Source organism: Aotus nancymaae, unplaced genomic scaffold, assembly GCF_030222135.1.
Source record: "Aotus nancymaae isolate 86718 unplaced genomic scaffold, 86718_ANA_hifiasm-v0.15.2.pri h1tg000011l, whole genome shotgun sequence".
Lineage (NCBI taxonomy): Eukaryota > Metazoa > Chordata > Mammalia > Primates > Aotidae > Aotus > Aotus nancymaae.
Genome location: NW_026988422.1, coordinates 3,460,047 through 3,480,179, shown reverse-complemented (window position 1 = coordinate 3,480,179; position 20,133 = coordinate 3,460,047). Strand labels below are relative to the sequence as shown.

The window sequence follows — 20,133 nt, the reverse complement described above, 5'->3', positions numbered from 1 at the left end:
CAGCTAAACCAAGCCTCTCCTTGTCAGAAAAAAAACACAAAGACCATGTTCAAAGCTTAACTTCCCAAACCTTACTAGACCCATTCCCTCTTCAGCCAGACCAAAGAATAGCCCACAGAGTTGAAACCAAATATCTTAATTATATAAATCACTTTAAAAGTATAATGTAAACCCATTAAATTTACTAAGTCTATGCCAGTTTTCCTACATTCTAATTTACATTATTTTCATTTTATCTACATTCAAGATAATATGTACAGTTAAGGAAGGGTCTATTTAATATTCTTACACTTCTAAACACTAGTAAAAGTTAAATACAGACGAAGAACAGAATATTAATAATTACCATATTCTGCCAAATGTTTAATAAAAGTATGCTAAGTACTATTTATGGGTTAGAGAAACAAGGCAAAGGTGAAGAAGCCAATCCTGCTGACAAATGCTGATGATCAAATGAATTTAGTTGTGTTTTGCAATTACTTTAAAAAGACAGGAGGGAGAGGATGTTAGCAGAAATCTAGTTAGGCAATACTGATTCATGACATTCCAGCAGCTTTTATGAAAAACGGATGTATAAAGTAGTATTTTTACTAGTGCAGTGCAAATTGGTTTTTCTTTGTCTAACAATGAACAGCAAGTGAGGCACTTAACTGTAAAATAGAAAAATAGGGTATATTTAAGAAGACATCCAAAATCATTCAGAAAAGATAATTAGCACTATTGAAAAAGTTATAAATTCTATTTTTATTTAACATGCATTCAATGTTACACGTTTCACTAAGGAAAATCCTTCTGAAGGTAAGATTACTTTTATTTATAATATAAGAAACAGAAAACATTTCCTTTTCAAAGGATTCTGGATTTCTAAGAATAAAATCCAAGTCTTCTCAACCTGAGTGCTACATATTTATAAACAGAGAAAAATACCTCTTACCATACAGGAGAAATGTTACGACTATCAACAAATACCATGAGCTGGGAGCAGTGGCTCCTGCTTGTTATCCCACATACTCAGGAGGCTGAAGCAGGAGAATCACTTGAGCCAGGAGTTCGAGGTTAGAGTGAACTATGATCATGGCACTGCACCAACAGAGCCAGACTCCATCTTTTTAAAAAACAACAACAAATGCCACGTACCATGTGATCCTCAACTTTATTCTTGAAGGATCAGATGTTTTTATTTTATGTGACTTCAAAGAAGGGCACCTAATGACCACAACAGAATAATTAATAGATATTTAGCACCTAAATGTAGAGATGACTTATGTATTGCCATAGCTTTAAACACTTGTATGTCTATAAGTTGGGGGAAACCAAATACATGTTGTTCAATGACATTATTCTTAATTACAAATGCATCTACCTAGAATATTCAAACACAATCTTATTTTTCCCTGAAGTTGCAGACATATATATCTTTTTAACAAGTAAAGTGAGGTTTATTATTTCTTAAGCATCATTAAATTGTCTTCTGAATGTGGCACTTTTTCAGATTAGGCAAAAAGCAGTTCCTAAAAAGTCATTCATATTTGACCACTAGTATTATTTTAAATGTTCTTCACTATGGGACAGAGGTCAAAACTGAAGTGAATAGCCATGGACCTTCTGCTGAAATACATTAGTAAATATAAACAGGAACAGAGGAGATGAACATACATTAATTTCTGACAATATATTGGCATATAAATGCCTATCTATAGGGTGAAAAAGCACTTCATGAAAGGATACATATTTGCCATGACAGTATTTCAAGTGAATGGAGACTAGTGTTTCCTTTCTTCATATCTAAGTGAAATATCCTTGTGTTACCTAAGTAAACTTGACTTTAATCTTGGATAGAACACTTTACTTCATATGTTAAAACTGATAGCCAGGCACGGTGGCTCACACCTGTAATCCTAGCACTTCGTAGGCCAAGGCAGACGGATCAAGACCATCCTGGCCAATATGGTGAAACCCCATCTCTACTAAAAATACAAAAATTAGCTGGGCACGGTGGTGCACACCTGTAGTCCCAGCTACTTGAAAGGCTGAGACAGGAGACTCGCTTGAACCCAGGAGGCGGAGGTTGCAGTGAGCTGAGATCATGCCACTGCACTTCAGTCTGGCGACAGAGTGAGACTCCGTTTCAAAAACAAACAAACAAAAAAAACTGATGCATGACATTAACTGAAGTTTTCCATGAGACAATTTAATCATCCGCACTAAGAAATCCTATAATCCTACCTTTTCTTCCTTAATTTGTTTATAGAAAGGCTTTCCTTGGCTCAGAAAGAAAGAAAAAAGGCTTTAAAAAAACATTTTTACACCAAGGAGACTGGCAAATTTCAATAGTTCAGAATCCTCACATTTCTCATTTATATTTACATTATCAAATTTCATTCCTTACTATATAATTAATTTTCTCAGATACAGAAGGGCGAAAATTCATATATTTAAGGTAATTTTTTCTATTTTCTTTAACATATTCTAACTTATTTATGAAAGTAAATGGGTACATGAAAGAAACGGGAACATTGCTGATACAATTTAGTGAAGAAATAAAGTGCATATAGCTTTCAATATAAATAGTTTGATACATTACAGCTAAGTAAAAAGCTGTATGTACAAAATCAAAATGAAAACTCAGCTCAATACCTAGAATCTGGAAAACATGAGATATGAATACAAATCCTATATAAATAGTAACAAAATTAGGGTTAGGGAGTACTCCCCTAACAAAAAAAAAAAAAAAGGAAAAGTTAAGTGGATATCTGCTTCCCAAAAGACCAGGACATTCTACACAGTAATACCAACATGCAATACCTGAAATGTAGACTCACATTCTGGCTGCTGCCCTTGAACTTCTGCATTTAATTTAGAATTCTCTTGTGTCTGGCTAATTTCACCTTGCAAAGTAGGAGGAATGCCATGACTCTCATCTACAGAAGCACCATCACACAAGGTATCTAACTGTACTGGGAAACAAGCAATGTGCAGTTTACCGTCTCCTGTCTCTTTATCAAAATTGGTCCTTTCATCAGCATCTTCTAGCTGTTGAACTGAAGTTAAATATTGTTCAAGCAGACTATTGTCCTGCTCATTATTTGAGCTTTCCTTATTCCATTCACCATGTTCTTCACTAACATCCCCTAAATCTGATTCTTTGCCATATCTAACTGTGTCAATGGAATTCCCCATTATGGAGCTTTCACTGCCTTCTGTGGAACTTTTTTCAAAATCCAAAGAATCCTGCAAAGAGTGAACTTGTTCTGCTAGAGAGGAATGAAAACCAGAGTCTGGAAAATCTGGTAATGATTTCTCTTGAGGAGCTACATCAGAAGCAGTGAACCAATCAGCATTTTGATCAGAAGAGGACTCCTGGCTTTGGGTAAATAATGGAGGTTTAGATGGCACAACAGTACTTGATATAGGAGGAACATCAGTATGGCAGGAACTTAGATGCTGGTCCACTGTCTGTTGCCAAACCTGTAGAGACCTTACCTATAAACCAGAAAATACAGTCATGTTATAAAACAAAAAGTGTCTGGGTTTGTTTGTTTTTGAGACAGGGTCTCTGTCACCCACGCTGGAGTGCAGTGGCATGATCATGGCTCACTGCAGTCTCAACCTCCTGGGCTCAAATGATCCTCCCACCTCCGCCTCTTAAGTAGCTGGGACTCCAGGTGACTATCACCATGTCTGGCTAGTTTTTAAAATTTTTTTGTAGAGATGGGGGTCTCACTTTGTTGCCCAGGACGGACTTGAACTCATGGGCTCAAGCAATGCTCTGGCCTCAGCCTCCCAAGTGCTGGGATTACAAGCATCAGCCACCGCACCCCACCTGTCTATTTTACAATTTTCCTTCAAGATCTTTTTGTCCAGTAGTCACGAAGTTGGCAAACGGTAGAACTGGAGCTAGAAACTGCTGACTCCCTTTATCTTTTCTGTAGCACCCCAAGCCTAAACCACACTGGCACAAATAGTACATGTTCCCGGTAACAAAAGGCCCTCACCCAAAGTAGGGATGGGTGAAAGCGATTCTCTTGCTTCTGCTAGAAAAACAGCCAGAAGCACAACAGCACGTGTCTAGCTAAGGGGTCAATCATGCATTCAATATATAATGAGATCTATTCAATAAGACAGATTAGAGCCCTTGATAGAAGTAGATCCTGTAAAATAAGTCTCACTTTAGATACCCAGGTAGAGATTAGAGTTTTAAAATATTATCTAACAATACAGTATATGCAACTTGCTAAAATACCTAAAAATATATCAAATTCTTGATAATATGACCTCTACATTTCTAAAGTATAACAAAAATTCCAAAATTTTACTGTAAAAACTGCAGACAAGAAAGCAATATGTACAGTTTTTAGTTTCCTTTTGACCCCCCTCCAAGGTAATTACTGACAGCAACTTGATGCATCTCCTTCCAGACTCTTTTCTAGGCAGTATTTTCAAACACACAGGGAATCTGGACAAACCGGTGTGTGTCTGTAGTCCCAGCTACTCGGGAGGCTGCAGCAGAAGGATCACTTGAGGAGTTCAAGGCTGTGGTGCACTAGTGCTGTCTTTTCACTAACCAGTATTATTTTGGAGATTTTTTCATGTTGGTTCATACTATTGTCTTATTCTTTTTAACTGTTCCATGGTATTCCACAGTATTATCATTCTATAATTTAACCATTCCTCTATTCTTGGTAACTATAAAACCTTACAAATCAATAATTATTTTTTCATTTTATAGGTCAAATTCTATTGTAACAAATTTGGCCAGGTGATGTGGCTCACTTTGGGAGGCTGAGGAGGGAAGACTGCTTGAGCCCAGGAGTTTGAGACCAGCCTGGGCAATAGAGCAAGACCCTATTTCTATAAAAAAGAAGAAAAGAAAATTTTATTAAAATATTCCCAAGAAATTATCATCAATAAGTATTTGATATGATACGATACTAGTAAAACCAATTGCCTAAATTGTCCCTAAAGTGTGGTATTATAGGATTCAAACACTCTCCTGTACAGTTATGTATACTTTTTAGGATATGCATAGTGTAGCCATATACCATCTTAATCACCTTTCATTCAAATATTCCCAAAAGATAGATAGATAGCTACATAAAACTTGAAATTGGGGCTGTTATATCTATTGGAAAGCTGTAACAGCCTTCAATTAAGCCACTTTCCTCCTGCTTTATATTATTTTGTCTTTCTTGTCAAAATCGTCAGAATATTTTTCTTCAGATTAAATAAAATGCAACAAAATTCACTGTCCTGGCCCAGTGCGGTGGCTCACGCCTGTAACTCCAGCACTTTGGGAGGCCAAGGTGGGTGGATCACTTGAGGTCAGGAGTTCGAGACCAGCCTGACCAACATGGAGAAGCCCCATCTCTACTAAAAATACAAAATTAGCTGGGCGTGGTGGTGCAGGCCTGTAATCCCAGCTACTCAGGAGGCTGAGGCAGGAGAATCGCTTGAACCCGGGAGGCAGAGGTTGTGGTGAGGTGAGACTGTGCCATTGCACTCTAGCCTGGGCAACAAGGGCAAAACTCCGTCTCAAAAAAAAAAAAAAACAATTCACTGTCCTAGCTTAGAGTTAGTGGCAAAGAACACAAACCATACCCTTAACCTTGAACAAGAGTGCTTAATACACCTGAGTACTCTATGATTATCTCAATGAATATGGAATTTTTATTTGATCATATATGAGGTAAATCAGGAGGAGAGTGTTTACCTGGTTCCAAAGAAATCTGAAAGCTTCTTCTTGTACAAATTTTTTAATACGTTCTTCATCTCTTTCTTTTCGTAACCTACAATAATTCAAAACACATTATTGATGTAAGGAAGCGTGCTTTGACTGATACTTCCTGTTACAACTAATAAACGCATGCATTGTAAAGAGATTAATAATCTAAGTTATCTTTCTCACTTTTACAATATCTAAATTAAAACCTTATTTTATTTTTTTTTTTAACTTCAGAATCAAAATGGAACAGTGTTATAAGTGACATCATAAACCTTAATTTTGAACTGTGACTCAAAGTAGAAGCCAAATGAGAGACGACTGAAATTCAGGTATTAGTTCTACAAATTATTTCCAGTACTAAGAAATAAAATGTTAAAATGCTCTTTGTCTGGCTTCAATTTCTCCACCAAACATACCAAAGGAACAGAAAGTGCAAAAAGGAGTGGTTACCCAAAGCATCCAAAACAACGAAGGGTCACACTTAAGTACCCATGACCACAGCCTGAAACATGACCAGAGCCTGAAACATGATCACAGCCTGAAACGTGATCACAGTCTGAAACACTCTCTCCTAAAGACTAATCCCACCCAACTTCACTTTTCTGTTTGCCCAGGTCTCTGATCTACTGCTTGCTAACAAGAGACCTCCCATCCATTATTCCTCATTCATTAAAGTCTTAGCTCTGGGCTCACTGCTGTTCTCTCCATACTCAGGGTTTTCACAAACCTAAGGCTCCTCCATTAGTGATCCATTGTCACCCAAACTGTCAACAGCATTTTGTTTCACACCTCTGACCCAATTATCCACTTTCTATAGCCCCTCAAGCCTTTCTCCTATGCCATCTAGAGCTCTTGAATTCTAATTAGCAAACTCCCTTACATACTTCACCTCTCTCTAAACTTTTCCTTGTCCAAAGCAGATCCACTCTGAAAGCACTATAGCCCTCTAAGTGGAAGCTATTTTTCCCTCTCACTCATCAGGGTTGGAAGATTGCTTCTCACTGCTGTTTTCAAATGATTCTTCATCTCCCTCCTTTAACTTCTGCCATCCTGTAATTTCCCACAATTCTTTGTCAAGTACTGACCTCTCACCCTCCGCTCCCGTTCACTGAAGTCTCAGCACCAGGCTTTCTCTTTGCCCCACTCCTGTCATCATTTTTGGAGACCTCAACATTCATATGGATGCTCTAACAATAATCCACCCAATGTCAGTCACCCATTGTCATAGTCTCACCCTAGGCCAAATCATTTGACAGCACCACTTTCAGAAGTGGTTCTAAACACCCAACACCAGCCACTACTTCCTATCCTCCCAGTTGACTTGCTGTTGTACCCCACTGCAACAGTCTAGACCTCCAGTCTAATGATCCTTCCCTCCTGCCTTCACTTCCCTCTTACTTCAATTAAAATTCCACCCAGGCCAGGCACAGTGGCTTGCACCTGCAATCCCAGCACTTTGGGAGGCCAAGGTGGGCAGATCACCTGATGTCAGGAGTTTGACAGCAGCCTGGCCTACATGGCGAAACCTCATCTCTACTAAAAACACACACACAAAATTAGCCAGGCGTGGTGCCAGGTGCCTGTAATCCCAGTTACTCGGGAGGCTGAGGCAGGAGAATCACTTGAATCTGGGAGGCAGAGGTTGCAATGAGCTGAGATAGCGCCATTGCACTCCAGCCTGGGTAACAAGAGCGAGACTCCATCTCAAAAAATTTTTGAAAAAATAAAAATAAGTAAAATTTCAGCCAGCAGAAATCCCAGAACTTTCAGAGGCTGAGGCAGAAGGATTGCTTTTGCCCAGGAGTTCAAAACTAGCCTGGGCAACATAGACTTCATCTCTAAAAAAAAAAATTGTTTTTAATTAGCTAGGCATGGTGGTGCATGCATATAGTCCCAGCTACTTGGGAGCCTGAAGTGAGAGAATCACTTGAACCCAAAAATTCAAGGTTACACTGAGCTATGATCATGCCACTACACTCCAGCCTCAGTAACAGAGCAAGACCCTGTCTCAAAAAATATAAAATCTAAGATCTATCATTATTACTCCCTCTGAAATATCTTTAGCTCTCTTGCCCTTCCCTCACTCTCTCTACAATATCACCTAGGAAAAAAATAATAATTTCTGGCTTAACCAAATGAACTATGCCTGAATCAGAAGAGAATAGCTAAGAATTGCTAATGAAAATCATACAACCTGATCTATTGCTTTGCACTCTTGTTTTCTCACATTATCCAGCAACCTTCCTCCATTTTCCTCATAAGGTCATCTTTAAAATGACCACCTCACACCTCTTACTTCTCTCCTTACACCTCCTTCACTCCTCTTCTACTTATTTTCAGGTGTTGACCACATCTTACACATTACTGAAAAAGCAGCAGCATCAGACAGGACTTTTTCCCATCGCCATCATCAAACCTACTACCTTACCTGCTCCTGCTCCTATCTCAGGCCACTTCCTCTGCTTCGATGCTGCATTTCTTCTTCTCTTACCTTCTCAAGAACTGCAATCCTGCCCTTCCTCTCTTTTCTTTTTTTTTTTTTTTTTTTTGCTGCACCATCAGTGTTTCCCTCCTTATTTTTTGTTTTTTTTTTTGAGACGCAGTTTCGCTCTTGTTACCCAGGCTGGAGTGCAATGGCACGATCTCAGCTCACCGCAACCTCCGCCTCCTGGGTTCAGGCAATTCTCCTGCCTCAGCCTCCTGATTAGCTGGGATTACAGGCACGCGCCACCATGCCCAGCTAATTTTTTGTATTTTTAGTAGAGACGGGGTTTCACCATGTTGACCAGAATGGTCTCGATCTCTAAACCTCGTGATCCACCCGCCTCGGCCTCCCAAAGTGCTGGGATTACAGGCATGAGCCACTGCGCCCAGCCTTTCCCTCCTTATTTATTCATTCCATCAACACATGAACACATTCTATATCTCGTCTCTAAAAAAGAATATTTCTTCACCCTAGATTCTCCTCCAGGAACCAATGAGTCTCCTCCACAAAACAACTCTTTCCAAGAATTGGCTACACTCATCCTTCAAACTCTTTACCTCTCATTCACTATTCAACCCATCCCAAAATGGCCTTCGTCCCCCTACACCACTGAAGCTGCTCTTGGGAAGGTCCTTGTGTGGTAAAGGGTTAACTCAGCAGGATTGGGATGTTCTTTTTTTTTTTTTTTTTGAGACAGTGTCTCACTCTGTTTCCCAGGATGGAGTGCAGTGACATGATCTCAGCTCACTGCAACCTCCACCTCCCAGGTTCAAGTGATCCTCCTGCCTCAGCCCCCCAGTAGCTGGGATTACAGATACTTGCCACCATGCCTGGCTAATTTTTTTGTATTTTTAGTAGAGATGGGGTTTCACCATGTAGGTCAGGCTGGTCTCGAACTCCTGACCTCAGGTGATCCACCTACTGGCCTCCCAAAGTGCTGGGATTACAGGCATGAGCCACCGTGCCTGGTCGCAGGATTGGGATGTTCAACACTGTACATTGCAAAGATAGGACTGGCCCTTGACTGGCTCCTGGGAGATAATCTCCAAGTCCTTGGAATATCCTGCCTGAAAAAGAATATCTTTGTACACCTGGGGTCTTCTTGGTCCACATCAGATAGTTTAGGCAATCAATGATTTCTAGTCAACATCTGTTTTGTCTACCTGGGGCCCTGGGCCATGGAGTATCAGTGTGACCTCTATGGGGCCTGAGGTCTGAGTAGTTAAGATCAGTCACATGAGTACTCAAAACCTATGTGACTGACTCACAATAAAAACCCTGGACACCAAAGCTGAGGTGACTTCTGCCAGTTGGCAATACTTCTTATGTGTTATTAGACATCATTGCTGAGAGAAGTAAGCCCTGTCTGTACAACTCCATTGGGAGAGAACAACTGGAAGCCTGCACCTCATCTCTCCTGGACTCTGCCATAGGCACCTTTTTTCTTTACTGATTTTAATCTGTATCCTTTTGCTGTAATGAACCATAATGACGAACAGAATAATATTTTCCCAAGTTCTGTGAGTCCTTTTAGCAAATCATCCAACCTGAGGACAGTCTGGAAAATCACCAACACAGTCACCAATAACCTCCAACTTCCAAGTCTAATGCCTGTGTCCTCCCTATGGTACCTCTCATCTCTCGTGAAACGCTTTCTCCTGTTGCAGGTGGAAGTCTCCGAGTTTTCCTACCACTGTGGCTGTCCCTTCTCTGTCCCTTTGCTGCCTCTTTCTCTGCTACCTAATATCAGTAAATATTACTAGTTGCAATATTAACGAAATCCTAATTTTCCTGGGTTAGCAGTCAGTAAAACATATGCACCGTGGGATTAAGGAATAATTCCTATTATAGTCCTATAGAATTTTAGTCCCTTCGGAATCCCTGCTATTTTCTTTAATTCTTATGTCATGTACCGAATTCCATGTAGACTTCATCATCTTCTCATTTTTATACTTAGTTTTTCTACATTTTCTGTACGTTTCTATGTTTAGAATTATAGATCCCTATAAAGTTCATGTTCATTGAACATTTATTGCTACACTGCATGTATGTATCAAGTGCTTTGCTGGGGATGGAGATGCAGCAGATAGAACAGTCTCTGCTCTCCAGATGCTTTCAGTACACTGTAGGAGACAAGCAAACCCACAGTGGCTACATGGTGTGAAAAGTGTTATAATTACAGAAGCACAGTGTTCTCAATCAACTGTAAGAATCTGACAGCCCCAAACTAACAAAACAGTGCATCAACAGCACTTCTGACCCACCTCCTTATTTCATCAGTTAAGCAGACAATGTGCTCCTGCATTCTGCGCAGCCGGATTTCATAACGCACATCTTTGGCTTGAGGGTTGTAGTTCCTGGCATAAAAGCCCCGCCAACAGGCCTGAAGCTTGGTGGCTGCATCATTTAATTTCTGAAGAGTAATTTTATCTTGTCCCAAAGCAGCAGATCTCTGGGTTAAAATCATGCAGGGAAGTTTCTCTGAAGTTGCTTGAGATATGGTTTCTTTATTTTCTGGTTGTATATGAGAGACACTGTGTCCAGCTGACTCAGGAAAAAATATAAGACTGTGGTTATCATCCTTCAAGACAGAGCTGATTATTGTTGGCTCAGGACAAGGAGAAAGCCCAGCCGTCTCATTTACCTCTGTACTGATCTCACTTTTCATCATCTGAACCAAATTCTCATTTGTAGCCCATAAAGGCTTTTCTTCTTCCTTATCCAATACCTGGCTTTCCAGCCCTTTCACAGATTCATCTGCAACACCATCATCTTCTAGGCCCAAGTTAATGCCTTGCAGCCTCCGCTCAACTGTAGGTGATACTGGAGATAGTCCTGATGCAACTGGCATAAAAGTAGACTCTGAAGAGAGAAGACTACAATTTAACTTGTCCTCATCTGTCTGTATATCTTCCAGGTGCAGCTCATTTCGAGAATATCTTGTAGTGTGTACAGAGGCTGGAAAATTATTCTTAACCGCAAATGACTGATCATCATTACTGCTTATCCCAACCCAAGAATTGATTTGAATGACGGGTTCTAGAAGAATCAACAGAGTGTCATTTAAACCACTAAATATTTACATTTTAGTTATGTCCTTTTAATAAAATCTAATCCTTGAAATAGAGTAGAATGCAATAAAATGCCCTCAGTGATTTCTTCCCATATGCCTAAAACATCAAACCAAACCTTTTTAAGAAAATGAATTCCTGTGATAATCACAAGAATAATCAAAGCATCAGGTCTATACAAATGGTAGCAGTCCTTGAAATGTTTCTTAAAATTAGAAATACAGTAATTATAATATACATACATAAATACATACATATATGTAAGATCTAAATGATTACTGAAGTTAGCAAACTAACAAAAAATTATGAAAATATGCACCTTTTTCTGCTTCATGATACCCAACAAATTAAACGACTTGGAGAAAAGAGATCAGAGATAAATCAATTTCTTACCAGTTTCCTGAGATATCTGGCAATCTTGAACAGGGCTTGAATGTTCAGGAATAAGGGATGCCCTGGTTTCAACAGGAACAAGAGGAGACAACTCTTCATTTTGGCTTTGGTTCATCAGTTGCCTCTGGTGAAACCTAAAAATCAATAACATCTGGTCTGATTTAACACAAACCAAAAAAAGAAAGATTTTCTGCTTCCTAGGTAACAATGTCAAAAAGGTAGAAGTTTACAATTTCTCAAAGCAGGCACTTTTAATCACTGTCAAATTATAAAGCCTCCTTTGAAAGAACTGGATAAAGAAGGTTAAGAAACTTATTTTTTTAATTACAAAGACAGACATCCTCCTATGCACACATACACACATACAAAAACATTTAAAGGCAGGATCTCTGATAAAGTAAATATTAAATGCTTCTGGCAATACTTTTTCTTTTCTTCACTGTACCTTTTAAAGGCAGATATACCTCATAATGTAAGTATTCAGAAATTCACATGAAACACCTACATTAAAGAACAAATAAGTTGGGCATGGTGGTGCACACCTGTAATCCCAGCACTTTGGGAGGCCAAGGCAGGCGGATCGCTGAAGCTCTGGAGTTTGAGAACAGCCTGGGCAACATGACGAAACCCCATCTCTAAAATATTATAAAACATTAGACAGAGTGTAGTGGTGCGTGTAGTCCCAGCTACTTGGGGGTCTGAAGTGGAAGGATCTTTTGAGCCCAGGAGACTGAGGATGCAGTGAGCTGAGATCACACACTATGCTTCCAGCCTGGATGACAAAGTGAGCCCAAGCACAGTGGCTCATGCCTGTAATCCCAGCACTTTGGGAGGCCAAGGCAGGCAGATCACCTGAGGTTAGGAGTTCAAGACCAGCCTGGCTAACATGACGAAACCCATCTCTACTAGAAATACAAAAATTAGCTGGGCGTGGTGGCACACGCCTGTAATCCCAGATACTCGGGAGGCTGAGACATGAGAATCGCTTGAACCGGGAGGTGGAGGTTGCAGTGAGCCAAAATCACACCACAGCACTCCAGTCTGGCAACTTAGTGAGACTCTGTCTCAATTAAAAAAAAAAAAAAAAAAAAGAACAAATACATGAATCCCATCCCATTTCCTGGCCAGATATAGTAGCTCATACCTATAATCCCAGCACTTTAGGAGGCCAAAGCAGGCGAATTGCTTGAAGCCAAGAACTTAAGATCAGCCTGAGGAACAAAGTGAGACCCCATCTCTACAAAAAATTAGTCAAGCATGGTGGCATACACCTGTAGTTTCAGCTGCAGTGAGTTATGATTGTACAGCTGTACTCACAGACCAAGAGACCAAGACCCTGTCTTTAAAGCAAAAAACTAACAAAAAAAACTCTCCATTCCCCCATGCCATATTGTTTGGCTGTCTGCAGTGCATGGTTCAGCTTCCCTGCAGGAATTGCTACAGTGACAAGGGGACTGATTATCCAGAAATATGGCCTATAGCACTTGCCTCGGGCCTACTAACACCATAGCAGAGACTCAGAGGTATTTTAACTTGTGAATTCATCAGCTGTTAGAAATAAATGGACTTACCTCTGTTTGCTCAAAATCTTCTCTAGTTTGGCATCCTCTGCAGTTTGAAGACCTAGTGTAGAAGTGAGGGGGCAGACTGTAGCCAGATACTGGACAAGCTGGATGTGTTGGCCAGGCCGATATGCTCTCCCTTTGCCTTGACTATAGAGCCATTCAGCTTTCAAGCTGGAATTGAGGAACATAAAGAAGAGGAGATGGCACAAGTCGAGTCAACACATATTGTCAGGCAATAACGATCTTCCTTCTTAACTTACCTTTACAGCGCTACTGGATGCTTTTCATAAATAAAATTCACTCAAGTTTTTTTTTTTTAATCAATCATTCTGACTCATATTCCTCATTCTAATGTTTTAAACCCTTTTTCTTACTTAGGGGCACTTCCATAGAGCTTCCACTAATGGTGCCAAATATTTTTAAATCATTTTCAAGAAAGCAATGAGTATTCTCTTCATTCACTCTGTCAAACTGAAATGGCTAAATAGATCAACTGCATTTAAATCCATTAGTTCATAATGACAGTTAAAAAAAAAAAGTAGCAAGGCATGGTGGCATGTGCCTGTAATCTCAGCTATTCATGGTGGCTCACACCTGTACTTTAGGAGGCCAAGGTGGGTGGATCACAAGGTCAGGAGATCAAGACCATCCTGGCTAACACAGTGAAACCCTGTCTCTACTAAAAATACAAAAAAATTAGCCAGGCATGGTGGCAGGCGCCTGTGGTCCCAACTGCTCGAGAGGCTCAGGCAGGAGAATCACTTGAACCCAGGAGGCGGAGGTTGCAGTGAGCCGAGATCCCGCCACTGAACTCCAGCCTGGGCGACAGAGCGAGACTCCATCTCAAAAAACAAAAAAAGGATATTAGCTAGGTACAGTGGCTCATATCTGTAATCTCAGCATTTTGGGAGGCTGAGGAGGGAGGATCCAATGAGCCCAAGAGTTCCAGACCTGACTGGGAAACATAGCAAGACCCCATCTCTACAAAAAAGTTTTAAAAATTAATCAGGCTAATGTTTTTTGGTGGCATTCACCTGTAGTCTCAGCTACTTGGGAGGCTGAGGCAGAAGAATGGCTTGAGTCTGGGAGGTTGAGGTTGCAGTAAGCTGTCATCATGTCATTGCACTCCAGCCTAGACATTAGTGCGATACCCCATCTCTAAAAACTAAAAATAATTTCTAGCACTAGGAATTTCTCCTTAAATAATTAATTTTAAAAAGGACTATTAACTTTCTCCAAAGTTCTGCTCCAATCACATCTCTAACTAGGCAACAGAGTTATAGCTTTGAGCAAGGTCCTCTCAACAATAAAACAGAGATCTGAACACATTCAGAAAGAACTCCAAACACTGAGGTGCTACACAGAGATGCTCAACTCCCCACAGGTGTGCTTAACTCTGAGCAACTACTCAGCCAAAGCACCGCAAGGTTGGGTTACTGCTCAGGTTACTCTTAGGTGACACATACACTCAAATCAAGATCCAGCCACCTGACATTGTCAAAGAATCTAGGATACATTTCACAATGAACAATTTTAACTTGGATGTCCTTAGCAAATAACATCCAGGATGGGCAGACTTTAAAACCTGAAAATTCCCTCCTGTCCTTCAGGGCAATTCTCAATGTTGACCAGGAAAATATTTTGAACACTGCTCAGGCCAAACACCGAATTTTAAGGCAATAGCTCTCCCTTAGAATAACGTCTCCTTCCTGAACAGAATACTTCAAGAGTTGCTTTAAAACATGGGAGCACCATTGACAGACTACAACTGTAACAGCATTTCATCTCTAGTACAGCATCAACCATCTAGGTTCCTTAGTTTGAGTGTAACTCTATTCATTCTTTTCTTTTTTTTTCTTTTTTTTTTTTTTTTTTTTTGCGACAGAGTTTTGCTCTTGTTGCCTAGGCTGAAGTGCAATGGTGCAATTTTGGCTCACTGCAACCTCCGCCTCCTGGGTTCAAGTGAATCTCCTGCCTCAGCCTTCCAAGTAGCTGGAATTACAGGCATGCACTACCACACCTGGCTAATTTTGTATTTTTAGTAGAGATGGGGTTTATCCATGTTGGTCAGGCTGGTCTCAAACTCTGGACCTCAAGTGATCCACCTGCCTCAGCCTCCCAAAGTGCTAGGATTACAGGCATGAGCCACTAAAAAAACGTGCCCAGCCTTTTTTTTTTTTTGGGAATTCTATCCATTCGTGTACAGCCTAACAAGCCATTATGAATAGGGCTGCTGTGAACATGCATGCACATGTCTTTTGATAGATGTAAGTAGCTATTTCTATACAGCATACATCTGAATTAAAATTGCTGGATTACGGGGTATATATGTATGTTTAGTTTTTCAAAGTAGTTGTACCATTTATACTCCCCTAGAATAGTTTATGAGCGTTCTAATTGCCCCACATCTTTAGCAACACTTAGTATTATCAGTCTTTTAATTCTGGTTAGTCTAGCTGGGTGCAGTGGCTCACAAAGATGCTCATCTCTCCACAGGTGTGCTTAACTCTGAGAAACTACTCAGTGAGGAGGGCAATCCCGGCACTTTGGGAGGCTGAGGTAGCAAGACTGCTCAAGCCCAATAGTTCAAGACCAGCCCAGGCAAAATAGCAAGACTTTATCTGTACTAAAAATTTAAAAATGAGCTGGGCACAGTGGCACGTGTCTGAGTTCCAGCTACTTGGAAGGTTGAAGCAGGAAGGTCCCTTCAGCATAGGAGGTGAGATTGCAATGAGCTAGGATCATGCCACTGTACTCTAGCCTGGGAAACAGAGTGACACTCTATCTTAAAAACAACAACAACAACAAAAGTGAGAAACAGAGAAATCAAAACTACTGGGGAAAGGGAGGACCCACTGAGAACCATCCCAGCAACCCATACACAGTCAGTCTTCCCTGGACACCATGAACCACATTGTGCAAACCTTCACTCCTGCCAACAGCAGCTACCCCCTAACCATGAGACGCTGAGGGAGGAGCATGAGGTGGCTGTGCTGGGGGCACCCCACAACCCTGCTCCCCGACATCCACATCCGCAGTGAGACGTCCATGCCCAACCATGTTGTCTGGTCCCTGTTCAACACCCTCTTCATGAACTCCTGCTACCTGGGCTTCATAGCATTCGCCTACTCTGTGAAGTCTAGGGACAGGAAGATAATTGGTGACCTGACTGGGGCCCAGGCCTATGCTTCCACCGCCAAGTGCCTGAACTTCCGGGCCCTGATTTGGGGCATCATCATGACCATTCTGCTTATCATCATCCCAGTACTGATCTTGCAAGTCTACCAATAGATCAGGAGGCAGCGCCCAGGCCAGCAGCTCTGCCCATGACCTGTTTCCAATGAACTCCACCTTCCATTCCTCGCCCTGTCCCCAGGGCCAAGTCCTCTATCAGCCCTTTATCCTCACACTTTTCTAGAATGGCATTCAATAAAGTACAAGTGTTCCTGGATTTAAAAAAAAAATTTATTATAGTGGAAGCTGGTTGAAGATGCCATAATAGCCAGGAAAGAAATAATAATCTTTCTGAGTTATTAAAAAGTTACCATAATAGTTACTTTTAATGAGGAGGGGAGTTATGACCAGAGGGGGACAAAGGGGAGCTCTGGATGCAAATTGTATTTTCTTTTTTCACTTTGTTGCCCAGGCTGGAGTACAGTGGTGCAATTTCATTTCACTGCAATGTCCACCACCCTGGCTCAAGTAATCCTCCCACCTCAGCCTCCTGAGTAGCTGGGACTACAGGCGCACACCACCACATCCAGCAAATTTTTTGTATTTTTTTCTTGTAGCGACGAGGTTCCACTATGTTGCCCAGGCTGAACTCAAACTCCTGGGCTCAAGCAATCCACCCACCTTGGCCTCCCTAACTAATGGGACTACAAGTGTGAGCCACCACGTGCAGTTATGTTCTAGTCTTATTCTCTGTAGTGATTATAAGGATATATTTAAAAATCATTTTTAAACTATATCTTAAATTATGTGGTAGTTCTACAATTTTTAAAAATGTGTCAAAAAAAAGGTTGCCATTGAGCTACCCTCCCACCTCCTCCTTCTTCCTACACTTTTTTTTTTAATTATACTGTCAGTTCTGGGATACATGCGCAAAATGTGCAGGTTTGTTACATGGGTATACGCTTGCCATGGTGGTTTGCTGCACCCATCAACCTGTCATCTACATTAGGTATTTCTCCTAATGCTATCCCTCCCTTAGCTCCCCACTCCCCAACAGGTCCCAGCGTATGATGTTCCTCTCCCTGTGTCCATATGTTCTCCCCCATTTAAGAGGGAGAACATGCGGTGTTTGGTTTTCTGTTCTGTTAGTTTGCTAAGAATGATGGTTTCCAGCCTGATTCATGTCCCTGCAAAGAACATGAACTCATCCTTTTATATGGCTGCATAGTATATCATGGTGTATATGTGCCACATTTTCTTTATGCAGTCTGTCACTGACGGGCATTTGAGTTCGTTCCAAGTCTTTGCTATTGTGAACAGTGCTGCAATAAACATATGTGTGCATGTGTTCTTATAGTAGAATGATTTATAATCCTTTGGGTATATATATACCCAGTAATAGGATTGCTGGGTCAAATGGTATTTCTAGTTCTAGATCCTTGAGGAATCACCACACTGTCTTCCACAATGGTTGAGCTAATTTACACTCCCAACAGTGTAAAAGTGTTCCTATTTCTCCACATCCTCTCCAGCATCTGTTGCTTCCTGAGTTTGCAATAATCGCCATTCTAACTGGCGTGAGATGGTATCTCATTGTGGTTTGGATTTGCATTTCTCTAATGACCAGTGATGATGAGCTTATTTTCATATGTTTGTTGAATGCATAAATGTCCTCTTTTGAGAAGTGTATGTTCATATCCTTTACCTACATTTGGATGGGGTTGTTTGCTTTTTTCTTGTAAATTTGTTTAAGTTCTTTGTAGATTCTGGATACTAGCCTTTTATCAGATGAACAGAATGCAAAAATTTTCTGCCATTGTGTAGGTTGCCTGTTCACTCTGATGATAGTTTGTTTTGCTGTGCAGAAGCTCTTTAATTAGATCCTATATGTAAATTTTAGCTTTTGTTGTCATTGCTTTTGGTGTTTTAGTCATGACGTCTTTGTCCATGCCTACGTTCTGAATGGTATTGCCTAGGTTTTCTTCTAGGGTTTTTATGGTTTTAGGTCTTATCTTTGTCTTTAATCCATCTTGAGTTAATTTTGTATAAGGTGTAAGGAATGGGTCCAGTTTCAGTTTTCTGCATATGGCTAGCCAATTTTCCCAACATCATTCATTAAATAAGCAATCCTTTCCCCATTGCTTGTTTTTGTCAGGTTTATCAAAAATCAGATGATTGTAGATGTGTGGTGTTATTTCTGAGGTCACTGTTCTGTTCCATTGGTCTATATATATGTTTTGGTACTACCATGTTGTTTTGGTTACTATAGCCTTGTAGTATAGTTTGAAGTCAGGTAGCTTGATGCCTCCAGCTTTGTTCTTTTTGCTTAGGATTGTCGTGGCTATGCAGGCTCTTTTTTGGGTCCACATGAAATTTAAAGTAGTTTTTTCTAATTCTGTGAAGAAAGTCAATGGTAGCTTGATGGGGATAGCAAATTTATAAATTATTTTGGGCAGTATAGCCATTTTCATGATATTGATTCTTCCTATCCATAAGCATGGAATGTTTTCCCATTTGTTTGTGTCCTATTTCCTTGAGCAGTGGTTTGTAGTCCTTCTTGAAGAGGTCCTTCACATCTCTTGTAAGTTGTATTCCTAGGTATTTTATTCTCTTTGTAGCAATTGTGAACGGGAGTTCACTCATGATTTGGCTCTCTGTTATTGGTGTATAGGAATGCTTGTGATTTTTGCACATTGATTTTATATCCTGAGACTTTGCTGAAGTTGCTTATCAGCTTACAGGCTGAGACAATGGGGTTTTCTAAATATATAATCATGTCATCTGCAGAGACAATTTGAGTTCCTCTTTTCCTATTTAAATACACTTTATTTTTTTTCTCTTGCCTGACTGCCCTGTCCAGAACTTCTAATACTATGTTAAACAGGAGTGGTGAGAGAGGGCATCCTTGTCTTGCACCGGTTTTCAAAGGAAACGCTTCCAGCTTTTGCCCATTCAGTATAATACTGGCTGTGGGTTTGTCAAAAATAGCTCTTATTATTTTGAGATACATTCCATCAATACCTAGTTTATTGAGTTTTTAGCATGAAGCAGTGTTGAATTTTATCGAAGGCCTTTTGTGCATCTATTAATCATGTGGTTTTCATCACTGGTTCTGTTTATGTGGTTGATTACAATTATTAATTTGCATATGTTGAAGCAGACTTGCATCCCAGGGATGAAGCCAACTTGATCGTAGTGGATAAGCTTTTTGATGTGCTGCTAGATTCAGTTTGCCAGTATTTTATTGATGATTTTCACACTGATGTTCATCAGGGATATTAGCCTGAATTTTTCTTTTTCTGTTTTGTCTCTGCCAAGTTTTGGTATCAGGATGATGCTGGCCTCATAAAATGAGTTAGGGAGGATTCCCTCTTTTTGTATTGTTTGGAATAGTTTCAGAAGGAATGTTACCAGCTCCCCTTTGTACCTCTGGTAGAATTTGGCTGTGAATTCGTTTGGTCCTGGGTTTTTCTGGTTGGTAGGCTATTAATTACTGCCTCAAATTCAGAACTTGTTATTGGTCTCTCAGGGATTTAATTTCTTCCTGGTTTAGTATATGCGTCCAGTAATTAATCTATTTCTTCTCTAGTTTATTTGTGTAGTGGTGTTTATAGTATTATCTGATAATAGTTTGTATTTCTGTGGGATCAGTGGTAATATCCCCTATCATTTTTTATTGTATCTATTTGATTCTTCTCTTTTCTTCATTAGTCTGGCTAGAGG

General features: G+C 40.3%; 1 protein-coding gene across 5 annotated transcripts in view; it reads right to left on the bottom strand.

Annotated features, from left to right (window-relative positions):
- Window positions 1-1,129: 1,129 nt before the first annotated feature.
- CEP97 (centrosomal protein 97) overlaps window positions 1,130-20,133 on the bottom strand; it is a 56,830-nt gene continuing 37,826 nt past the window's right edge. For 3 of the 5 annotated variants that reach the window (XM_012476742.3, XM_012476736.2, XM_012476731.2), the window contains 5 exons: window positions 13,243-13,407; window positions 11,672-11,805; window positions 10,472-11,246; window positions 5,711-5,786; window positions 1,130-3,483 (listed from right to left, as the gene is read on the bottom strand). In XM_012476742.3, the coding sequence (XP_012332165.1) occupies window positions 2,779-3,483; window positions 5,711-5,786; window positions 10,472-11,246; window positions 11,672-11,805; window positions 13,243-13,407 (1,855 nt within the window). In that variant the 3' untranslated portion in view covers window positions 1,130-2,778. The remainder of the gene's footprint in view (window positions 3,484-5,710; window positions 5,787-10,471; window positions 11,247-11,671; window positions 11,806-13,242; window positions 13,408-20,133) is intronic. The other 2 variants (XM_012476749.2, XM_012476746.2) reach the window with 1 other exon arrangement.